The 22,113-nt window shown below is 44.6% G+C and overlaps 1 protein-coding gene across 4 annotated transcripts in view; it reads right to left on the reverse strand.

Moving 5' to 3' along the window:
• Positions 1-22,113, reverse strand: part of LOC148221798 (uncharacterized) — a 187,751-nt gene that overhangs the window by 7,575 nt on the left and 158,063 nt on the right. For 2 of the 4 annotated variants that reach the window (XR_015807309.1, XR_015807308.1), the window contains 2 exons: positions 16,827-16,980; positions 426-13,778 (listed from right to left, as the gene is read on the reverse strand). Coding sequence is in view for 1 of the 4 variants with exons in the window: in XM_088174813.1 (XP_088030939.1) it covers positions 12,230-12,238; positions 13,647-13,778 (141 nt within the window). In the remaining 3 variants the exon portion in view is untranslated. Of the gene's footprint in view, positions 1-425; positions 13,779-16,826; positions 16,981-22,113 lie in introns of those variants that run through there. The other 2 variants (XR_015807310.1, XM_088174813.1) reach the window with 2 other exon arrangements.

Consider the following 22,113-nt stretch of genomic DNA (forward strand, 5'->3'; position numbering starts at 1 on the left):
CAGTTTAGGACCAAGAAAGGGATGGAGGGGCTGTCAGTGCAGGCAGGCAGCTTTAAACCTCAGCCTACATGTCTTTACACAGGGACATGCATTAAAAAAATGCGAGGCATTTGAAGCCCACCATTTTAATTAAACTGATTTAACATCCGAGCTCGTGAGGGGCGCGGGGCTGGCAAGCACAAAGGAGCTGCACAATCACTTTGGCTCCATTGTTGACGGGCTTTTGCTCTCTGTTTGTACAATAACCTATTGAACTTTTCCAGACTGTAATTCAATACAGAATAGATCCTTGCAGGAGGCTTTTTTGGCAGGGAGCACTGAAGGCCTTGAATCAATTTCACTTTTCCAGCGTGGTTGTTTAATGTATTGATACCAGCTGGAAAAAAAAAAAAAAGAAAAAAAAAAAAAAGAAAAGAAAAATAAAAAGGAATCAATGTTACTTTTATTTGTCCTGAGCTGAAGCCTTTTGGTTCTGTTCTTTGTGACACTGATACCATGCAGCGTGTGGCTATTGTCCCACCTTCGCCAGGAAAAGCAAAGGCTGTTAACGCGAAACAAGGCGGGTTTTTTGTCCGTAACACTTCCCGCTTTTGCAAAGGCTTAAAAGGTTTTGTAGGAAGAGAAACGTCCAGCAATCCACCGCTGCATGGCTTAGCTGGTTGTTCTAGAGAAGCTGAGAAATGCTGCAGAGCTGCTGGGACTCTGGGTGCACGGTAGGGCTCCAGGTCAGGCTGCCCCCATCGCTTGAGATGAGCAGGGAGCCAGGCAGGGCTCTGCCAGCTCCTCTTTGGGCACCTGCTTTAAAAACAGCCCAGGGACCTCCTGCCACGTCTGGCAGCACAGCTGGATCACCCTGTGAGGGACCTGTGCTGCACTGCCAGTGGGACACCTTCATCCCGTGCATCCTGAGCATCATCACAGGAGTGTGTGCGGAGAGAGTGCCAGAGGAGAGGAAGCATCAGCACGGCTCTGGGGGTGGGCTGGCAGCACGGTGCAGCCCATCAGAGCCTGGCACAGAGCAGGATGAGGGGTGGCAGGAGCTGGGGGATGCCCACAGTCCTGGTTACACGGCAGGAGCGCGCAGGCTCCGGAGCAGGGGGCGCGCAGCGCTCCAGAAGCGCTCCCAAAAGACAGGGCTGTTAATTGTTACTTAAGCAATGAAGCTGTTTCAGATTGCCTGGGGTGAAGCAGCGGCGGTGGAAGGTGTCTCACTGCCAGAGTGAGAACTGGCGTCGGTGGGGCCCTGTTTACTGGGAAACTTTTCCTGGGAGTGTGAAAGGAAGCTGTGGGCTGCCCCGAGGCACTGGGGCGACCTGCGAGAACCCGGGAGACAAACCAGAGAATCCAGCCCGAAGTGAGCATGCAGAGGGAAAGCAAATCCCTGTTGACTTGAGCCAATTTTCCAGACAAAACCGAGCAGGACTGGGACGGGCTAGATCTCCCTGTATTGCCAGGCATCCCTGTTGAGCCACTGTGCCTTTTCCAGCCCCAGAAGAGGAAGCTTTCCCTGCCTTGCTCCCATCTCAGCCCTCCCCAGTCCACGCTCCCTGCAAGGCTCTGTGTCACACAGATGTCTGAGCACCAACAGGAGATGACACGTATGAACACACATGTAGAGAGAGGGGATGTGCTTGGTGAGCATTGCCAGTTTTCCTGGGAAAAGGAAAGGCTGGATTTCACAAACCTTTAGTGATGTCAACGCACAAATCCCACTGATTTACACTCTCAGTGCGTTTTTCTGTTAGGATTTACCCCAAGTGAAGAGGAGACTGATACTGCAGCAGTTAACTGCGGGGAACAGGAGGAGTGTTTTGAGTGGAGTTTCACTTGCTGAAAGTCTGCCCTTAAAGAGTTAGTTTTGGGTTTAAAAGGCAGATGCTGGAGGGCAGCTTTCTGCCCTGCATGTTACCGGGGTAGAGAGGGTAAAACACATCCCTAAAATAAATCTGTGTGCATGGCAAGGTGTCTGTTCCTCCCCCCGATTAGAAATTCAAGCTGTCTGATATTACTGTAGCGAGTCCTGACGAACAGGACTGGGAAACACAGTCACTGTTTATAATGAGGCGCCGCAGTGTAAACCTAATCCTCATTTAGAGCAATTTCTGAAAGACAAAGACAAATCCACCAGACGAGGTGTCGCTGAACCGTGCGGTGTACCTACAAATCAAAGCCCCGCATCCCAAAACTTAGCTGGGAAGGGGAAATAAATGGCAGGGGAGCGGCTGAGCAGGTGGAGCATCCCTGGGCAGGATGGGGCCGGGGAGGATGAAATGTGGGGAGCATCACAGCCCCCCCGGCTCACTCTGCCACGCACACGCGATGCACGCCTGACCCTCAGCATCCCCTCGCTCCCCTTCCTCCCCCCTCCACTTATAAATCAGAGCAGAATTAATTCAGGCGCCGCGTTTTATTTGATAAACGTCAAAATATGTAAATACCGGGCTCTCTTCCTACAGTCGCTAAAACAAATGGAAAACACATTTATTAGCATAGAGATGAGTTTAATCAAATCAGCGGCGAGTACAAATTAGCCACAGGAAACGTAATGAGCTGGGAATTAATTAGCAGCATAATGGTAATAACTTTGCCTGCTGATTACCTTGCGGCCATGGCTCTCCCCCAGGGCTTTCCATGGGTTCTCCAACAGCTGATCTTTTCTGTTGCAGGAGCCCCTGAACTGGAACAGCATGGCCGGCAGCTCCCGTGCAACAGACTGGAGGAGGGGAGGGAGACCGGGGGAGGGATGGATGGAGGGATGGAGGGAGGGGGAAGAAAAGCCGTGTGAAAGATCCACCGCCTTCACCTTCCCCAGCCACCAGCCTGCTCCTTTGCCCATCGCTCTCCCGGCTCGTCCTGCCGGGCTGAGCGCTCCCTGCGCTGCCTGGGGATGCTCCCATGGCTGGTGGGATGGGTGGGGTATCTGGGTCACCTTCCCCATCCCGATATCCCCTCCTGGGCCAAGCACATGGCACATTTCACATTTCCACCTGCACCCCGGGCTTATTCCAGTGCATCCTGCTGCAGGGGGGGTGGTGCTGGGTCTGATTCGTCCAAAAATAAATAAATACCCAGGCGGTTCCGGAGAGAGGCTGGAGTTGCCTTGGGAAGGGCAGGAGCAGGCTGACCCCGAGACTCAGCTGGCTGTTTTGAGGAGCTGATGTTGCATGAGAAAGGGACAATTGGTGCTCCAGGGGCTTTGTAAAGTGCTGGGCTTGTAAATTAACTGTTTGACACCAACAGTGATGGAGAGCAGTGCGGGGCAGGGGATGCATGGAAGGAAGGGGCAGTTTCTCTTGATTTATTTGTATTCCTTCTGCAACGCCTCTCCTCCTAACACCTGAGCAGTCCAAAATAACTTGCACAGAGCCTTTCAGTGCTGGAGCTAAAAGCACTTCTTAAGCCTTAATGAATCAAGCTGTGCAATAGCCCTGTGAGGAATTATTATTCCCAGTGGTATGGGACAGTTAAGGGGAAAATGCTCCTGTTTGGGGGCCTCCACCTTCACACAGAAGCCTCCCAGACAAGTGACTGAGTCAAAACGTGAGAAATTAAAAAAAAATAGTTAGGTTAAAAAAAAAAGGCCAGGCTCTGCACTGAGGCACTCTAACAGGGATCTGTGGGGGAATTAACTGAGCATCTAATTTAAAAATGTAATGCAAAGTGATTTCTGGAAATTGTATGGAAAGTGAGAATCCTGCTTCTGGAAATTGTATGGAAAGTGAGAATCCTGCTTCCAGGTCGCTGCTACCTGCAGATCCTCCATCTTGTCCTTAAGCAGAAAGAAGCTTCACATTCAGATCTGGTCTTTGAAGCTGAGAGATCCAAGTAAAATCTCTAATTGACTTCTGGGTGAAAAATTCAGCAAGTAGGAATACAAATCCCTGCTTGGATGCCAAAGATAAAGTTTTCCAAAGTCCTCTGTATTGCTTTTCCCAGAATTTTCTGGGAATAGGTATTCATCATTGCATTTAACTGCAGTATTAGGTCATTGCTTTTACCAGCATCTCCCTAACAAATTTGATCAAACCTGCCCATGCCAGTAGTGCTGACAGCAATGCCTCACCTCAGCAAACTGACTGGGAGAAGAATTTGACAGTTGTACCTGGAAAATCTCACAGGTCCCTCCAAAACCAAGTCAGAGGAGATCAAATGAGTCCTGCTGCACTCTGGATCAGACCTGCTTTCATGCAGGAACTGAAATGGGTATTTAAAAGTCCCAAGACAGGGCAACAAACTGAAATTCAGTCTCCATGGGATGTTTGGTGATGTGTGAACTTTTGTGGGACTGTTTGTTCCTTCTGGAGAAGCAGAGACAGAACTCCAGCAGAGCGACTCTTCAGAGCCCTATCTGCAGAGGTGCAGGGAGAAGGGATGTTTGCACAGGTACTTCCAGCATTTTTTCAGAATTTCTCCTTTCAGGAGGCAGTGCTGACTGCCCTGTTAGAGGCTGGGCTCAGCCTTCCTGCTGCTTGTTGTGTTTGTACCCAGAGCTGAGGGGTCTCCAAGGCTGATGGGCACTGTGCAAGAGCTGCCACCCACTCTCAAAGGCCATCTCTGGGATGCTCCTCTCTGGAGATCCCACCCTGCAGAGTCAGGGCAACATGGGCCTGACCTCAGATGAAAGTTGTATGGCTTCAGTTAAAGATGCTTCATTTTTTACTCCTTGTATTGCCTCTGATCTTTCTTTTTTTCCAAGGGAGCTTGTGTAAGTTGACACAATAGATTAAACCGTGAGTTGCAGTTGAAGAATCCTGTGTTTTATTATCAGGGATAAATAATATCTCCCCCAGAGGAAAATGGGAGAACACAAGGTCACCCAGCATGCCCAGAGAGGAGCCTGAATAGAAGCTGTAAGTTGCTCCAGCCTCCTGTGCAGCCTGAGCTTCGTTCTGAAGGCAGAGCGGTTTATTCTTCAAAGTACCACTTTCCTTTGCTACCTGCAGACAAATAGGTTGCTCTAAGATGCGTTCCACGAGCTGATTTTTGATTCATGAAAGCCTGAACCAACACTGATCATAAGAGAATCGACAGTGATCATAAAATATGAAAGGTTTTTAAGAAGGACTCTACATCATACTGAGGTCTGCAGCAGGATTTCTGCTTCAGAGCCAGAGGGACCAAATGCATCCCTGGTTTATTGATGAAAATATGGAAATCAAAGCAGTGAAAGCAGAATTTTGCCCCTGTATATTCAAGGCTACCTAATGCCACAGAAGCTTTTAGGAAATCTACCACTTTAAGCATAAACACAAAACAATTTTGTTCTCATGCAATTTTCTTGCCAATGCTTTTTCTTAAAAATCTGTACGGCTGTCATATAAAATATGCCTGGGTTTGTTCTAATTTAGATTCCACATATTTGTCCTCAGTGAGTGATTGATTAAGTGCTCTGATCTTGACTGCTATGTTAGCAGCAGGGTATCTGTGCAAGAGGATTGGGAAGCTCATTGGATAAATGGTAGAGATGAAATCTTAGCTGTTACAGATCTGAGTTTCTTGTTCACAGCCAAGGCAAATGCTGTCTTCTGTGCAATAACAAACATGCTTTGTAATGTGTTCCAGGACAGTGCTGAGCCTGACTTTGTTTCCTCGTGGAGGGGCTTTAAGCTGTCACAACACCGTGGCACCAAACTCTTCGTGTCACAGCTCTCACTGCAAAGAGGATATCTCTGAGTTCACTGGATCAGTTGTGATTTACGCTGATGTAACTCAAAACAAAATGTGTCTCACTGACATCTGCAGAGCTGCTCAGATAAAACCAACACATAAGCAGAACCAGGGAAAAAAATAACATCTCTCTGTGCAACTGAGCTCATTCAAAGCAGCAAGCATGGCTTAGCAGGACTGACCAAAATGGAAAACCTCCTTCAGGGGTTAGTTGCCCTGTCAATCTCACTTTACCATCACTGACCCTGAGCTGGGAGAAAATACATTGCCACCCACAGGAGCTGGGAGATATTTTCTTGCTTCTTTGTATAATCTTAAGTTCTGTACTTCTTACAAGAAATTATGCCAATTTATGCTTTATCATCTTTTCATTTGTTTGTGTTTATGAGCTACAATGGACACAACTAAGGGTACTTGAAAACACCTGCTTGAAAAAAAATAAATCCATTTTATTTTTCTTTAGTGCATCTTCATTTCTACACTGGTCTATTGCATTGTCTTTGCAACACCATAGCACGAAGAAGGTGTGGTAACAAAACAGGCAATTATGAAAAGAAAGGAGGATTTTTTTTTCTCTCCTTTTCTCTTTCTGAATCATTTCTCTGACCTTCTTGGAGGTGTAGAGAAAGCTTCCAGGACCATCAGAATAAATAGGTTGTTTACTGTGATGCTTTCAGCCTTGGGAAAAAAAAGAAAAAGATAAAGAATAAAGAAGACAAAATCCTATACCCACTGTCTTCCAAAAGGAGACAGATGACGTGTGAACTCTAGAGAAAATATTCCAAGATCTGAGCATGATGCTGTCACAGTAAAGCAGAATAAAACAGAAAAAGCCAAACAAAAAGGTGATGACCCCAGGGGGACTCAGCACTCTCCTTCTTATCATGGACTTCGGGGGAAAAAAACAGGGGCAGGTTGCAGAAATACCAAAACAAGGGGATCCATCTTGGAAAAAACTCTGTCCCAGCCTAATTTCCCGTGCTTAGGGTATCATGTTTGTCGTTGTCTGCACTGATTTGCTCCCAGCCCCTGCACAGGCAGGGGCAGCATCTCCGGTGGCTCCTGAGCGGTCCCGGGTGCAGAACCCCGGGCCCTTTCCCAGGAAAACCATGGCCAGCAGCCACCGAGGGAAGTGCTAAGCTGTGTTAATGATGCTGTGCTATCATCAGGCTCGAATGCTGCCTGCAATGTGTGTCACTGCTGTGTATGTTCCTGCAGATCAGTTGGTAATTACACTTGGATCCAAAGTAATTACGCTGAGACTTGCACTCCGGTTTAGGAGACAGAAATAACCATGCACTCGCCTGGTCCCACACGTAGCACTTGTGATGTAATTTAATAGCCAGCTACTAACACGAGAGTAAAGAGGCATTTCTCTTATATTTATGCCCTTTTAAATTAAACATTGGTGTTTTTCCCTGTGAAAGGAGCACTGTGCCACTGGTCTTCTTTTCCCACTCAAGCGCCCTCCTCTTTTCCTGACAAAATGAAATACACGGAAGGAAAATAAATATTTATGAGCTCCTCCTGGGGTGTGATTGTTTTGATGCAGGTCTTGCTTTGGCTTCGCTCTCTGCCCTATTTAAAATTTCGTCAGGGAAAAAAACATCCCTCTAAAGGGTGGAGGAAGATGAGGCACTGGGATGAGTTTTGTGGTCTCTGGGTGAGGAGTGGAAGGACCACCCTCCCTTTTGGAGGTTTTCCAGGTCACATCTGCCAGCGTTTCCTCTTTAACCTCCCAACATGAAGCACCTGGACAGCCGGAGCACTACATTAAGCACCTATTTTTTGATGAGGGGCTCAGAGGCGAGGGAGGCAGCCGAGTGCCTGGAGCCCACCTGCAGAGAGAACTTTCCCTGCCTGCAGTTCTGCTTCCCAACCATCCATCAGCAAAGCATGCAGCCTTTTTCTCATGTACAATCCTCCTGTGCATTTCCAAATAAGCCAAGGCTCTGCAAATATTCTCCTCCCTTCAGGGTGAGGAGCTTACTTTGGTTGGGAAAAGAAAGAGTTTACTGTGATCTCTTTCTTTTGGCAATGTCTGGGTAATCATTGCTCATAATAATGCCATTCCAGATGTTGAAACATCTCCTGTATTAATTTTACCCAGAAGATAATTTCCCTTAGAAATCATGTGCAAATCCCCTGTTCTAATTTAAGAATTAATTCAGTACACTAAATCTTAGCACTTCATCCTAGAAATGTTTTGCAGTGTCTGTTAACCCTTTGCAACAACAGCAGCCAGTCCAAATGCAGCATGTAGAGATGTAACTAAGCCTGTCTCTCATACTGAGCTGTTTTTGAGGCCAGTACCCAATATTTTAGAGCCTAGACCCCCAGAGCCTACCTGCTTGAATTACTTCCTTCTCCTCAGAGAATCACAAGCATAAATTAATTTGCTGTTGCAAGTATGGGTGCCTGGGACTGTGATCCCACCCACCATCAGGGCCTTGACAGATGCTAGGAATGAAAATAGGATGATTCCACATTTAACAAGACATGGAGGAAAAAGAGGAGCTGAATGGTTTGGCTGAACCTGTGTAAGAAATGTTTGGGAGAGCTGGGAGCACATCACACTCCTTCAGAGTCCTGGGTGTGGGTCAGTGGTACCTGACCCTCTCCCCCTCCTGGGTGGGCTCAGGCACAGAAAAATTCACACCAGTACTACTACACAAAAGTACTGCTGGTGTGAACTGCTTCATGCCTTTGCTGGGCTTTCTTCATTTAATTTATAATGGAAACTGTGTCACACTCCAGACTGAGCATTTTCCTGCCCTTCCACTTTGTGACAATCTTAAAGCATCACAGCCTTTGTACTGAAAGTCTTTTACTGCCGTTGAAAACAGTGAAGAAAATAAAGAGGCCAAATCTCTGAATTTCCCCCAGCTATGTGAGATCAGAGTGCAGTCCAGTACACCTTTTGTGGAGCAGGATGCTCCAAAAAAAGATCTCCTGATTCCTAGCAGAACAATATGACTTTATTCCATCCCAGTGATAATACCCAGCTAACTGCCTCATGCAGCCTGAGGTCACATTTGGGATTCCACTGGTTTTACTGGGGGTTTGCACAAGCAGCACCTCGTGCACTTTGCAGAGCAGAGGGCCAGCCAAGGACCTGCTCCAAAGAGGATTAATTTGGAATCAGATTTGATAATTATCCTAAGGTGATAATAGGTGATTAGTGCCAGGATATTGCAGCACCTCCACCACAACCTCCTAAACTCCCAGATGCTGCACTGAGACTGTGCAGCAGCTTGGCCTCAGAGGAGAGGAATGATGCAATCCCCCAAAAGAATCCTTTCTCTTTCATTTCAATAAAATAAGGAAAACACTGCTGTCCTTAATCAAAGGAGGCTGCATTTGTGCCATCCTGAATTTCAGCACACTGACAACTGCAGGATGGATCTGCTGGCCCAGCAGCCCAAGCCCGTGCATTGGTTATTATTCCTCCTGATGAATTCACTTGAGGGATCTGCTCCTTGAATGCAAAGCTCTCAGGTCAGGACAAATGGAAAATGCATTACATGGAGCGTGACATGCTGTGAGCCCCAGAAATGTGTTCAGATATGTCCATAGGCAGTGGGATAAAGGCTGTTCCTTTATCTCACTGTTGCTGTTGGAATTTCTTTCCAGAAACCTATTTTTGCATCAGGAATGGCTATTTGCAGTGAAATATTGGAGTTTCTTGTATTCATGACATATTGAAATATAACAAGCTAAAATCATAGCTTTGTTCTAATGTTGATTAGTGGGGGACATGACAAAAAAGACCCAATATATCAAATCTGAAGTATTTAGAAAGCCTTTTTATGAAAAATCAGAACCTGAAATGTTGTCCTGATGGGAAAGATAGCTGCAGTTTTCCAACAAAATTTTTTCTGCATCACCTCAGGATCTTGATCCCAAAAAGGAACAGTTTGTGTTGTCTGAGGCCCTGATCCTGCCATGAAACATGTACTGGGAGTTTTCCTCTTTCTTCCACAAGGGACAGACAGAGTTTAGTGTTATTTAGTGAATTGTCACAAGACAAGACACAGCTATTCTCACCCAACCCACTGATCTTTCTAGAAGACTTTATATATCATTGGTTTTGCTGTTTTCATTTGCTTTGCTGCTGTCCTGAGCTACAGGCTACTACAGTGTCATTCAGGGTGTTTTATATTCATGTGTGAAGGAGCAGAACTGTGTTTGCAGACACGTTTTGCAGCTCAGATCGACATGCACAGGTTGTGGTCCTACCAAGAGTTTCTCAAATGTGTAGGATGTGGGGAGCTGATGTGTGGATGAGTTGATAAAAGGTTCAGGTGGGCAGAAGTTCACTGCTAGTTTGGTGGCCCGGGACAGGTCCTGGTGTCTGCTGGAGCTGTTGGCAGCAGGAAGAAGGAAATAGCTCAGCAATAAATGATGCCCACTGCCAGGACTGACCATCCCTCTCTGAACACTCAGCCCTGGCACCTCCACCAGGACCCAGCTCCCAAGTTCAGTGTTTGAGCTGAGGACAATGGAACATTTTATTTTCCCTCCCTTCATTTCCCCTCCCACGGGGAAAAAAACTTGGGTTTGAAGTCTGCTCTTGTTTGATAATTTCCCTTAACTACCAGCTAAATAATACATGATCCACAGTGCTGACTGATGACTCCCTCTCCTGACCCTGTTTTATTTTTATTGCTTGGCTCGGGCCAGTTCCTTCAAGTCCTGAATCATCAGAACAGAGACCTTGAGGTATTCCAGGCAAATCAATCCCTGGCCCATTGACATATTGCTTTAGCTAACCAACCATACAACTTCTCTTTTCCCTGATAATTTCTCAATTAATTGCTTTTCAGCTCTCATTCGTTACAAGGTCAGGCTGTGACTGGACTTGTACATTCCCATCTCTGATAAACTCTCCTGGTCCCCTAATCAGCCACGACTGGGATTTTAGTTCCATTAACTTATTCATCATCCAGACATTTTCATCTTGGGGAGCTTGACTTTTGATTGTATCAGGAGTATCTTCAATTATTTAAGAGGACTTAAAATTGCCTTCTTACCTAAAGGGAAAATGCATTTGGAGCCCTGAAAATTGATCATATTGGACCAGTGTCTTTTGGATGTTCATATGTGCAAGCCATGTGGAAAGAAAAGCTCCTGCATGGCCAGAGCAGGAGAATTTGCTGCTGGTGAACATGTGTGTGCATGAGGCTGACTCTATTAAGATGTCAGCTATAGGGGAATGACAGTGTGCTGATGACTGGTGGCTTACTAATGCTAAATCTCGCCTGAGATTCTGTTCCATGATGTCAAACATTGATTCAGTTTCCGTGGGAAGTTATGCAAATGCCAGAGCCCTTCCATGAGGTCTGAGACTGAAACTGTGAGCAAAAAACCCCTAATAATAAAAAAAAGCTTCCCCTCTCCTGGCAAGAAATCTTTTTAGAAAATTTTGAAGGCAGATGCTCCAGGAAGGGGGTGAATTTTGAACATGTCCCAGAAGGGAGAAGGGCTTGTGGGACCCTTCTTCATCTTTGGTGAGAGCTGGGAGCCAAATCTTTCTCTTCTGCAACCTTCTGTCTGGGGCTGTGCTTCATCTTTGCAGCAGCTGGTCCAGTCCAAGGCAACAGCCCACTAGCGCTACTTTCCACAGATTTATTCTTTGAACAGAAGCAGCAGGCCATGTTACACAACCCCAGCTCTTCTCCACGCCCCTCTCCCCACAGTTTACATCCAGGCAAAGCTCCTACGAGTCTGCAAGCTTCTCCCAAGAGCAAAACTGGTGGCAAACCCAGACAAACTGGCATCAGCTGGGAAATGGTGCATTTCTGATGGGGTCTGGAATCCCACCTTGCCCTTTGTCCCAGGCTTGTGACTTTTTGTTTGACTGAAACCCACCTTCCCAGGATGGTCCTGGGGACTGTTTCAGATTATCTGAGTGCTTCAGGTTCTGAAGAATATCCACAGAGAGAGGTCAAACTGTATTGACAGGGTCTCTAGGAAGAAAAGCTAGTTTAATATTGGCAAGACAAGACTACTGCATATTTAACAGTAGCCTCCTCTTCCAGGAAAAGTGCTCTGGTTTCAGTTCCTTTTCTGCAGAATATGGGTGGTAGCTTTTATCACCCATGATTTCATTGCAGGCCACAGAATGATGGATTTTTCTGGCAGAACCCTATGCTCACACTTTTGAGTGCAAATTTTCATAATTGACTTAAAAAGAAAAGCCCAAATTATCACTGAGAAGGGCTTAAAAAAAGACTAAGAGCACAGAAAATAAAACAACCCTGCACCAAAAGGCAGTGCCTTGTGATGAAGGGAAGTGCAACAGCAGCAACAGTATGAACTGTGGGGAGTTGCTGTGCTTGTTTTTCTCCCTAAACTGCAATAACTCACCCATCCCACTGGAATAAATGTGCCCTTTCTTGATGCATCAGCAAGGAGGGCCTTTCCATGGTCTCTGTCTCTTCCTGTCAATGATGTACCAGAAGGCACCAACACTTGGAGGACGTGAAGAAACATACAGTTCTTTCCCCGCCTGTTGCTAGGATTCACAGCCCTACCCCACCACTTTCTGGGGCTTCAGCTCCTATTTTGGCTGTAGGAAAAAAGAAAGAAACCTTGTTGCTTCCAGGCTTTCTGCATAAGGCTTGAGCAGCTCCAATGCCAACCCTTATAATATTGCTACAGTCAGACATAAAATCTTAATGCACAATAGTGCCTTGAATCTTACATTCTTCTGAAAAAAGGTGAGTCCCCAGTAGTAAATGAAATATTAAACATTATTAAATATGAAACAGCTAAACCTGGATTCCATTAAAATGAATCTTTCATGGTTTTCCTGGTTTCTTTTTCCCGTTCCCTTTTTTTTTTTTTTTTCCCAGGGAGCACAGTGATCTCATGAGCTTTTATGTGTCCTTTTAAAGGCAGAAAAATCACAGGTAATTTAAGTCTATTCTATTCAGATTTATTTTAGCTGGAAAACAAATCAAGGCAGTGAAACTCTCTCTTGGTCGCATCTCCCTGACTGAACTATTCAGGAGTTGATATCAAAGGCTCACCTGAAGACACTCTTGTAATGCCTGCTGACATGTGCCATCTATTTAGAAATCTTGTACCCAGTTACACATTCTACTTTCATTTAGAATGGCTTTAATCTTCCACCATACACTAAAAAAACCCCAAAACACCACTTATTACATAGGATGCATTTTGAGCTAGTTTTGCTGTTCTTGCAGGTTTTCTGGGAGTTAAACTGTGTCTGAGGTGAGTGTCCACGTGGGAGCTGGGAGCTGGGCATCAAAGGGAATGTCTGAGAGAAAAAACTTGGGTTTTACAGAACCTGCCTTAGACTGGCTGATGAAACACACTGGGCTGAGAGTATGACTGCACTGATAGCACAGGACAGTCAGGATAAGCCAGGACTAAATATTCTCACTGTATTTCATGACTGTAGTATTTGCACCTCAATATTCATAAATATGTGACAATCTGTGCACCTCTAGTGCTGGAACAAGCCAAAGGTGTGTCCTTCTCATGACATGTATTTATATCCTTGCATTCAGATCTTAAGCCCTTTCTGTGATTATTAACTTCTGTACTTGGACAGGACTGGTAGAAATTTTTAGAATAGGATGGGAAAAAGAGCTCTTGGCCTTGCTGAGAGGCTCCCAGAGCTTGGATCTGTGTGAGAGCATTCCCTGGCTCTGGCTGGGAGCCTGCTGAATCAGGCTGGGCCTGGTGGGAGGTTACATCTCCAGAACACACCTTAATTCTTGACTTGCTGCTGCAAAACATGCATGAATTAATTTACAGACACATTTCTGGACTGGAAGGCAATAAGGTCTAAGAAAGACAAGTTAAAACGGTAAAGAAGGTAGAAATCCATTAATTATTCATGACTGCTGTTCCATTTTGTGCAAAAAGCTTTTCTGCCTTGCTTTCCATTTTGCTTTGCTTGGGTCATTTCTGAGGCTCAGCAAGGGAGATTTAAATGTGCTCCCCACCTCAGATGGTTCCCTCACATCCACCTGGGTTTTGCATCTCTCCCTCCAGGAATTCAGCAAAGTGGGGTCCTGCAGCAAAGTGGGAAAATCCACACTCTGCCCTGGTTCACAGTGTGCTGTTTCGCAGATTTCCTAAAAAATAAATAAAAGATTAAATTGTGCGAGGTTATTATCTGTATTTAAACACCAATATTTGCTTTTTCCTGTGGTTCTACATCAGCTGAGATGGCAAGAGCATCCCACCAGTGTGGCCCTCTGGCAGTCTGACCAGAAGCATACTCTCTTGGTCTGGTTTTGTGTGGGCTTTTTATGCCTTTTTCTGGCCTGACACCCTTGGAATGGAGAGCAGCAAATCCCACCCATATTATTTATTTATTTTAATGAACTGCCTTTGGCCAGCTCAGGTTTTCACCACAAAGATTTCAGATTGCCTCAGAGCACCAGGAAACATGCTGCAAAGTGCTACCAAGCTGAGACATGAACATGTCAAAGAAGTGATCCACATGAGAGTAGATGGATGTGACATTTAGTAATCATCTTTCTTGGACAAAATGGGGCATTGCTGCCACTTTAAGTAAATCTCAGTCAAATTCTTGGCATTTTACCATAGGGGAAGCAGGAGGCATAATAGTAAATTTCTCTTTAAAAAATATAAAAGATCAACCTTGGGAAAAAAATATGGTTGCCACAATTTAAGGCGCAATACCTTATCCTGGCTTGGCCAGCCGTTTCCTGGCTGCTGATATCAATATGTCACTCCTAATGTTTACTGATGTTCCCTTTACAAATTATTTTTTCTCACTGTCAGAGTATCTGTCACCAGCTTCACTTCCCCTTCTTTGCCTCTCATCCCCTTTAATAAAGATTAATATCTTTGAGGTTAAGTAAAAACATCACATACCACGTAAATCACACCATAGGTCTGATATTTTAAAAAAGCTGAATATGTAATTGCTGAGATTATGTGGGCAAATTGGGTAATTCCTGGCCTAAATTAACAGAGCTGGGTTTTATGGGATCAGTTAATCTAAGTGCACATTCAAATAAAGTGTATTTTTTGCAGGCATTTGAACTTCTGAAGGTTCCCCCATTGAAGAACTGCAGATGTTCAAAACAAAAGTTGGAGAGTTTAACTTCCACAGCTTCTCTGAAGTTTCAATATGTTTAAAAGACATGCAGAATGGGGATTCTATAAGAATGTGGCACATTGGCTTTCCATATTTATAGTCCACCAGTGACTTCTATATTAAACGGTTTCAGTCTATGAGTCCAAACAAGATTTTTCAACCTGTCACTCCTGCAGCTCAGCCTGGTGCATGAAATGCTAAACATGTTCTGGCTGCTTTGTACATCTTCCTTGACAAACACCTGGAGTAATGATTCCAAACTGAATATTTAGCTGGCAATTTTATGGATGAAGCACAAACCAGTCATTTTGGCTTTGCAATGCTAAGAGTAGTGAACGTGCACTTGGCTTTTAAATTGCAACATGCAGCTTGGAATTCAAGTGAAGAAGATGATGGACCCTTCACATAAACTATGGTCCAAGTAAGGTTTGCCTGGCCAGGAACTGCAGGATCAGACCAAGACAGGGCCACACCTAGGTACCAAAACCTACAAGATCAGACTAAAACAGCTGCTCTGTAGAGCTCAAGCTTAGGCTTATTTTCCTGACCACTGTCTTTGCTGTGCATGTAGGACAATCTTGTGGTTAAGGGTGGAAGGTGAAGATTCCTGGTCCAGTTTAGACACTTTCCTACAGGCTTCCAGCCAGGCTCCCTTCAAAAGGGGCTTCAGCCCTTCTTCCTGATCTATTGGATCTACTGATCTTCCCTTTTTGGCACTTCAGCTTTGGGGTTAGAGCTCTCTGATACTCACAACACTAATTCTGGGTATCCTCAGATTTACAGCAGTTCTGGTGTGGGTGAGCCACTCAGTTTGTGGTTTGTACATCTGACCCATTGGGAACTTGCACACAAAAGCTCTTCCACTCTCTTCCAGGCACTGGAATTCCTCTGAAAGTGGAGACAGAGCACAGGGCCTGGAGATCCAGGTTTTGTGCTATCTGGGAGGTCACAGACCCACATCTTTGCATGGGGCAGCATCTCCTTCTCAGGGCTGTGCATGGTTGTGTGTGCTGGTGACCTGACTCCTCTCCATCCTGCCTCTTCAAGAAGCATCCCTGGGAATGGAGAAAACCCTAAGGACACACTGGAGCAGGAATAGAGAATTAAAAGGGTTGTGGCTTTGACGAAGCCACTTCTGTAGGAGTGGAGTATTTTGGCTCTGTTTATCCAGAAGCAGTTTGACATAAATTGTTGGATTTAACCCCTAAACTCTGAGTAAAACTCTCCTGCAGGTGTCAAAGTGCCATGCCTGTCAGTGCCCAAACGACAGCCTCCTCTTTGAGCTGGTACATTCTGCTGTAAACTCCAACTCAGGGAAAACTGCAGTTCCTGAATCTACAGGGAGGGGACAGTTTGAGGGGCAGATCTCATGTAGAGGGCACTGATGGTATTCTTTAGTTTCACACAAAACCTTCCAACTATTGGCAAGCTACAAAAAAAGAGTTGGTACCAAAAGCCAGTTCCTGAAGGGAGATTTGTGTGTGTTATTCCTTTCCAGTGCACCAGCAAAACTATTGTGCTCAGAAGATGACTCTCAAACTGCCTTTTGTTGTATTTTGTATGAAGTTGGGTTTTCTATCTGCAGTAACAACTGGGTGATTTTATTTCTAGGAACGAGATTATTTCACAATAAAAGCAGAGTCTCCAATCATTTTAGCAAGTGAAGAAAAAATACCTCTAAACATTCCAAGAATATGATAATATATCCTAGAACCAACTTAGTTTTCACTCACATGGTTGATATGTGCAGTATTTTACTGCACAACACTGTTTTTCTTGCACAGAATTGTTTCTTTCAACTATAGCTAACTTGATTCTCTGTGTAGCAGGATCTGAGGCCAGTAAACCATGAAGAAATTTTACACTGCAGACTGCAGCAAGCAGAGGTCTCTCTAGTGAAGGCATTATTTTACAAAATGATGGATGTGCATATTTATTTGCTCTGTGACTTCCATGTCAGGTTTGTCATATTTCCTCAAATTACTAGTTAAACCAAGGTTTTTTGAGTTTTGTTTTGTTTTTGTTTCTGCTGAAGCCTGCAGGCTCAATATACCTTATATAAAATCAAGCTGTAATTTATCTGCTCCATAGATCATGTGTAACAATAATCACTCTGGAGTCTGTGCCGGCTTCGGATGTCTGGCTTTGTTGGAAGAGATGTATGAAGTGAACAAAAAGCTTCCTGATTTTCATACTCTGCAATAAACCTGAAATATGGAGAGAAGTGAAACATGTATTTAAATTAAACCCAGGAATCATGACAAAGAAGGAGCACAGAGAAATACACACACACACAGACACATATTTTGCAATGACACAGAAATATTTCTCTTGCCAGATGGACCTCTACGAGTTCTGCACACTCCATGTCACAGACATTCAGCAATCAAGGCAGTGAAACAATTTGCACCCTGGACTTGGACTCACCAGAAAGGTGAATTGTTAAGTTGCATTTTGCAGAGAGAAAAACTTTTGCCCACGCAAAAACGTGGGGGACCCCCAAAGGAGTTCATATTCACAAGCACTGCCTGCAATGTTTAGGTGCCACTTCACACTAAATTCACTGCTTGGTTTTGCTACTTGTTTCACATACATATGGGTAATTTTGGAAAGGCCACGAGAAAACCTCAGAATTTTTTTTTCTAGTTGTTTGCAAGAATAACATCAGGCTAAAATTATTAGCTGACCAATCTAACCATATATAAATGGAAAACTCACAGAAAATTATTGTAGCTTTAATCCACTCCACGCTCAACCCACCTCTGGGAAAAATGGAATAATCTTAATACACTGAAATATTTTTTATTGCCCAGGGTGGGCAGTTCCTCCCACAGCCAAACTGCCTTTTGCAAGGCATTTTTCTCCTTGTTTTGTTTGCCACAACAGTGAGAGGATTCATGATCCATGTTGCAGTTCCCCACGCTGGGGCCGTGTGTCCCTTGTCACCAAACAGGTTAATCAGCAGCCAGGCTCTGTCACCACCCAGGCCCCAAGGAAGCCAAGAACTTGGAAAAGAGAAGATTTCTGGTCCATTGGCTGCAGAAACACAGAGCTGCAGTGAGGCTCTGGCATAAGGAAGAGATTGCCATTTTAAAATTAATTCATTCTCTGCTGTGAACTTCATCAGAGAGCTGCAGCCGTGCTCTGGTGGTGGAGGGGGGGTACCCAGATAATGCCATGCCTGGGACTGGATGGATAAAACACATCCTGGGAGGCACTTCCAAAAGCCCAAGGTCTGTTTAGTCTGCAGCCTGAGTTACAGGGCAAATCTGAATCTGCCCCCAGCTCCCCAAAGTCTCTCTTGCTGTGTTTTTTTCTTTCATTATTATTTTAAAAAAAATGAAAACAACCCTGAATTGCAGTGGCACTGTCATTAAGAGATCCAACAGAAGCCTGGAAGAAGAGATTAGCACATAGCAGAGTGACAGGGCTGCTGGGAAGGAGAAAAAATAGACAACATCAGTGCAATGTACCATTAAAAGTATGGAGTGACAGATGACAGTTGGTCTGTGATGGGGTGATTCAGCTAAATGGTAAACAGAAGGGCAAATTCTGATCTCGCTTATGCCAACATAAACCTTGGGCTGCACAGGAGCTGCTTCGCATCTCTAGGACCTGAGTGGAGCCCATAAAAGCTGTGACTCAGCCAGATAATCTCTGACAACTGTTAGCACCGTGGTAAATATGGCAACGTGGCAGGCTGGAAGAGGGGCTAAAAAAAGTTTCGCTTCCACACTTCCAAAATGAAATGTTTCAGAGGTTTTTTATCTCAAAACGACGTCTAAAATCTTGGTAGCTGTAATAGAAGCGGTTGAGAAATATTGAGATAAAACATGTTGGGGTTTTTTTTTTTCAGGTTGGATGAAGTATTTTGATTGAGGCCAAATTAATGAGGTTGCTGAGCCAATGGGGTGAAAAGTCAGTTATCCCCATAAATTCCTGTCCCTCCGGAGGGGACCTGCTGGACACTTTGCACAACCATTAATGGTGATGTGGTGGACAGGCACTAACTCATGTCTGCATGAGATAGAAGAGGAAGGCTTTTAAAAGGAGGTATTTGCTAAGAGAGTGTTTAACATTTGTTTGTGCTTCAAAAACACGTTTTCAAAGAGAGGATCCCATCCAAAACATATGTTCCCTCCCTGTGTGGGCAGGCGTGCAAACACTAACGTGGGACTGAGCAAACTGCAGAGGAGAGCATGGGAGCCAAAGCTAAAACTCTCCCATCACTGCTGAGGCTTCCTCGTGGTAAAGCTGCTGCTCTGTGATATTGGCACTGAGAAAGGGACTGTCCTGTCTCCTGGGGCCCTTCACCCCTTGGCACCACCTGGCACCACGTTGGCTGCCTTTGGTAAATGACAATGTAAAACCTGTCGGGATGTGAACCTGTGCCATAATGCTCTTCTGATTAAGAGAATAAATTCCCTTTTTTCTTTCACTTTGTGAGGTATTGGTATTTTAACTTCAGTCCACACAGTGCCTAGTTTCACCAGCAAGCTACTGCAGAACTACAAATAAGCTATTTCTCATGGCAAGTGGTGCATTTTTCACATTTTAACTGGCTTAGCTCTGCACAGAGATGTGAAGATTTGGAACCCATCATCCTTGGTGGGAAAGGCCACGAGAAGGGACTGTCCCATGGGGATCACTCAATGCTGTTTTAAGATTTGGGGTAAAGTTTTTTGTATGAAGCAGAATTGCTTCCTCCTGTGAGCCCAGCTCGAAGTGGCACTGGAACTGGGTCTGGGAAATAAAGCTCTGCACCTTATATAGGAAAGCTACCAAAAATATATGGGTTGTGGAATTACTCTTTGCTGAGAAGGGAATTCAGATTTTATTCCTCCTATTGCGTTTTATTTCTTGTGTCATTACAGAATACACAAGCAGATTATTCCCCAGCCACAAAAACAGTTGCAGCAAGATGCTGCAGTTGAAAAGAACAAAACAGGCAACAGTTCAGCATTCTCAGTTAAGATCATTATGATACTATTAATGGATATTAATTTCTGTTTATTTTACAAATATTAGGAAACTAGTTTTCAAATTCACACCTCACCAAATGCTTTACAACAATGATTTGTTTCATTAATTTTATCAGCTGCACGCCTTGTTTTTTTATAGAAGGTTCTTTGCTGAGAGACATTAATCTGTGATAGAGCATCCTAAGAGCCTGTGCAGAGGATCCAAGCTGATAAATGTTGGTGTACAGGCTGCCCACCACTGTCAATTTTTCAATTTGCAGAGTAGTTGGGGCACATAATAAATTTCTGGGGGGTTTATTTTTATTTTACAGAAGCCTTGAAATTTTTCTGTGCATATTTTCTCACTGTTTTAACATACATATGAGCCCTCAACATCCAAATGTCAAATTCTGTGTGATATGGGTTAGGTAATAAACTCTATGGTATTATTTTTAGAATACCTATAAAAATAACTAACACAGTTTAAAGTCATGTCTTAGTTAAATATTCAGTGTAGAATTGGTTTTTAACTGAATTCAGTAGCCACTATTTCTGAGTTTCTCACTAATAAATATAAAGTGCTAATGGAAAGTGAACAGGAAAATATTCTGCATATGCTACATTGACCTTATATTTAAAATGCAAAAATGCTTGTGCCACGTGGTTATGAAAAGTAAAGTGGGTTAGTGCTTACACCTGGATGATAAAGAGAGCAGTGCACACATCCTTATTTAAAATATTTTCCTTAAATTCTCTAGGTTTACAAAATGTCATGGCTCTATAATGGCAAGAGCCGAGAGTGGCAGCCAACACTGAATTCTATTTCTGATTTTGATCCAGATTTATTCTTCCTGCCCGTTCCTGGAGGATGTTCTGGAGCTGAGTGTGGCAGCGCTACCCCGGTGCCCCTGTGCCCACCACAGGGAATGTGGGTGGCCAAGTGGCCCAAGGGAGCAGAGCCAGGTGCCTCCAGTGCCACCAGCTCCACTCCAGTCACGTCTGGCACATAGATCATGCAACACTCGTGGGCCAGCAGTTTTACAGCCCTTGGTCAGAGGGTGGCACACATCCTCACACCTCCCAGGGGATCAACTCCTCCCCAGAAGGAGCAGGAGGCAGGGCTGGAGTCTGCACAGCCTTCCTCCAGGTAAGGGCAGCCCCAGTGAGGTTTTAAAGGCTGAGCCAAATCCCAAGCAGCTTTTTCTCTGCTCTTCCCCGTCAGTCTGCTGTGCATGCTCCCCGGGATGCTGAATTCCTCTGCTGGAAACTGGAGATGGAGCTAAAACTCAGGTGTTGGGACTGGATTCCTGTCACTGCTCTGAGTCTGGTGTCTGTCAAGCACTGCCAGCAATGGATCAGTGCAGGAATGGCAGTGGGGAAACTACAGCAACAAATGGCTGCTGCTGCATTCCCTCCTCTCCTCCCCAGTCCCTGGGCCAAATTTCTTTATCCCTTTCAAAGTAACTCAAAACCAATGAAGTCAATAGAAAAAACAGTTAACCAGACTCTATCTCAGCCCTTGGTTTGCTTAAACTCCAGTGCTGTGGAGTTAACCCATGACACACTTTGGTTTACCTTCATGTCTTTCCTCAGAGTAGACAGAAAATCCTATTTTTCATATTTGTTTCTCTGGACCTTGGCCAGCTGAATAGAGGTCAAATACGTCAAGCTGGGTCTAAACTACAGCAAAAAAATGAGCTGCATTTCAACCTTTTTCTCTAGCAGAGTGACAATATAATTCATGTTTATATTCCTGCCTTCACCACCATCCTGCTGTTTGACCTTGGCAAAGTCACTTCATCTTTTTGGACCTTCATTTCTCCTCCAGCTTATTCCTTTTGTCTTTAGACTTATATGGGGCAAAATTAGACAAATATCTGGGGCAAAATGTGGCTTACATGGTGCATTGGCATTACTACAACAAAGTACTTCCACCTCCTGGACTTGAGGTCCACGCAGAAGTTTTGGAAAATAATATCAGCATAAATTCCAAGCACGGGGTAAACATAAAGCAATGTGCTGTCCCCATGCATGCCATGGGTTTGCAGCATTCCCACCCAAATTAGCAGGCAGCTCTGTGATGCAGAGCAGCACTGCTCCCACCAGTTCTGCCATGCAGCAGGAAAAGCCAGTTCAGGTAAGACCAGGAGCTGAGCAAACAAGAAATGCCTTAATTTGAGCAAAACTCACATTTTAATGGAGATGTTTGGCTGCCTTCAGACCTAATTTCAGGATCCAAACACCCCAATTTCCCCATAAGAATGTGTTCAAACATTGCTTGACTGCTATTCTCCTTTGCTGCAGAGCTGGGAAGTCATCACAACTGATGAGGAGTCATTACAAAGTTGACAATTTACCCCTTTTCTTCAAAAAACCAAT

This window comes from Sturnus vulgaris, chromosome 17 (genome assembly GCF_052056855.1).
Source record: "Sturnus vulgaris isolate bStuVul1 chromosome 17, bStuVul1.hap1, whole genome shotgun sequence".
NCBI classification, from domain to species: Eukaryota; Metazoa; Chordata; class Aves; order Passeriformes; family Sturnidae; genus Sturnus; species Sturnus vulgaris.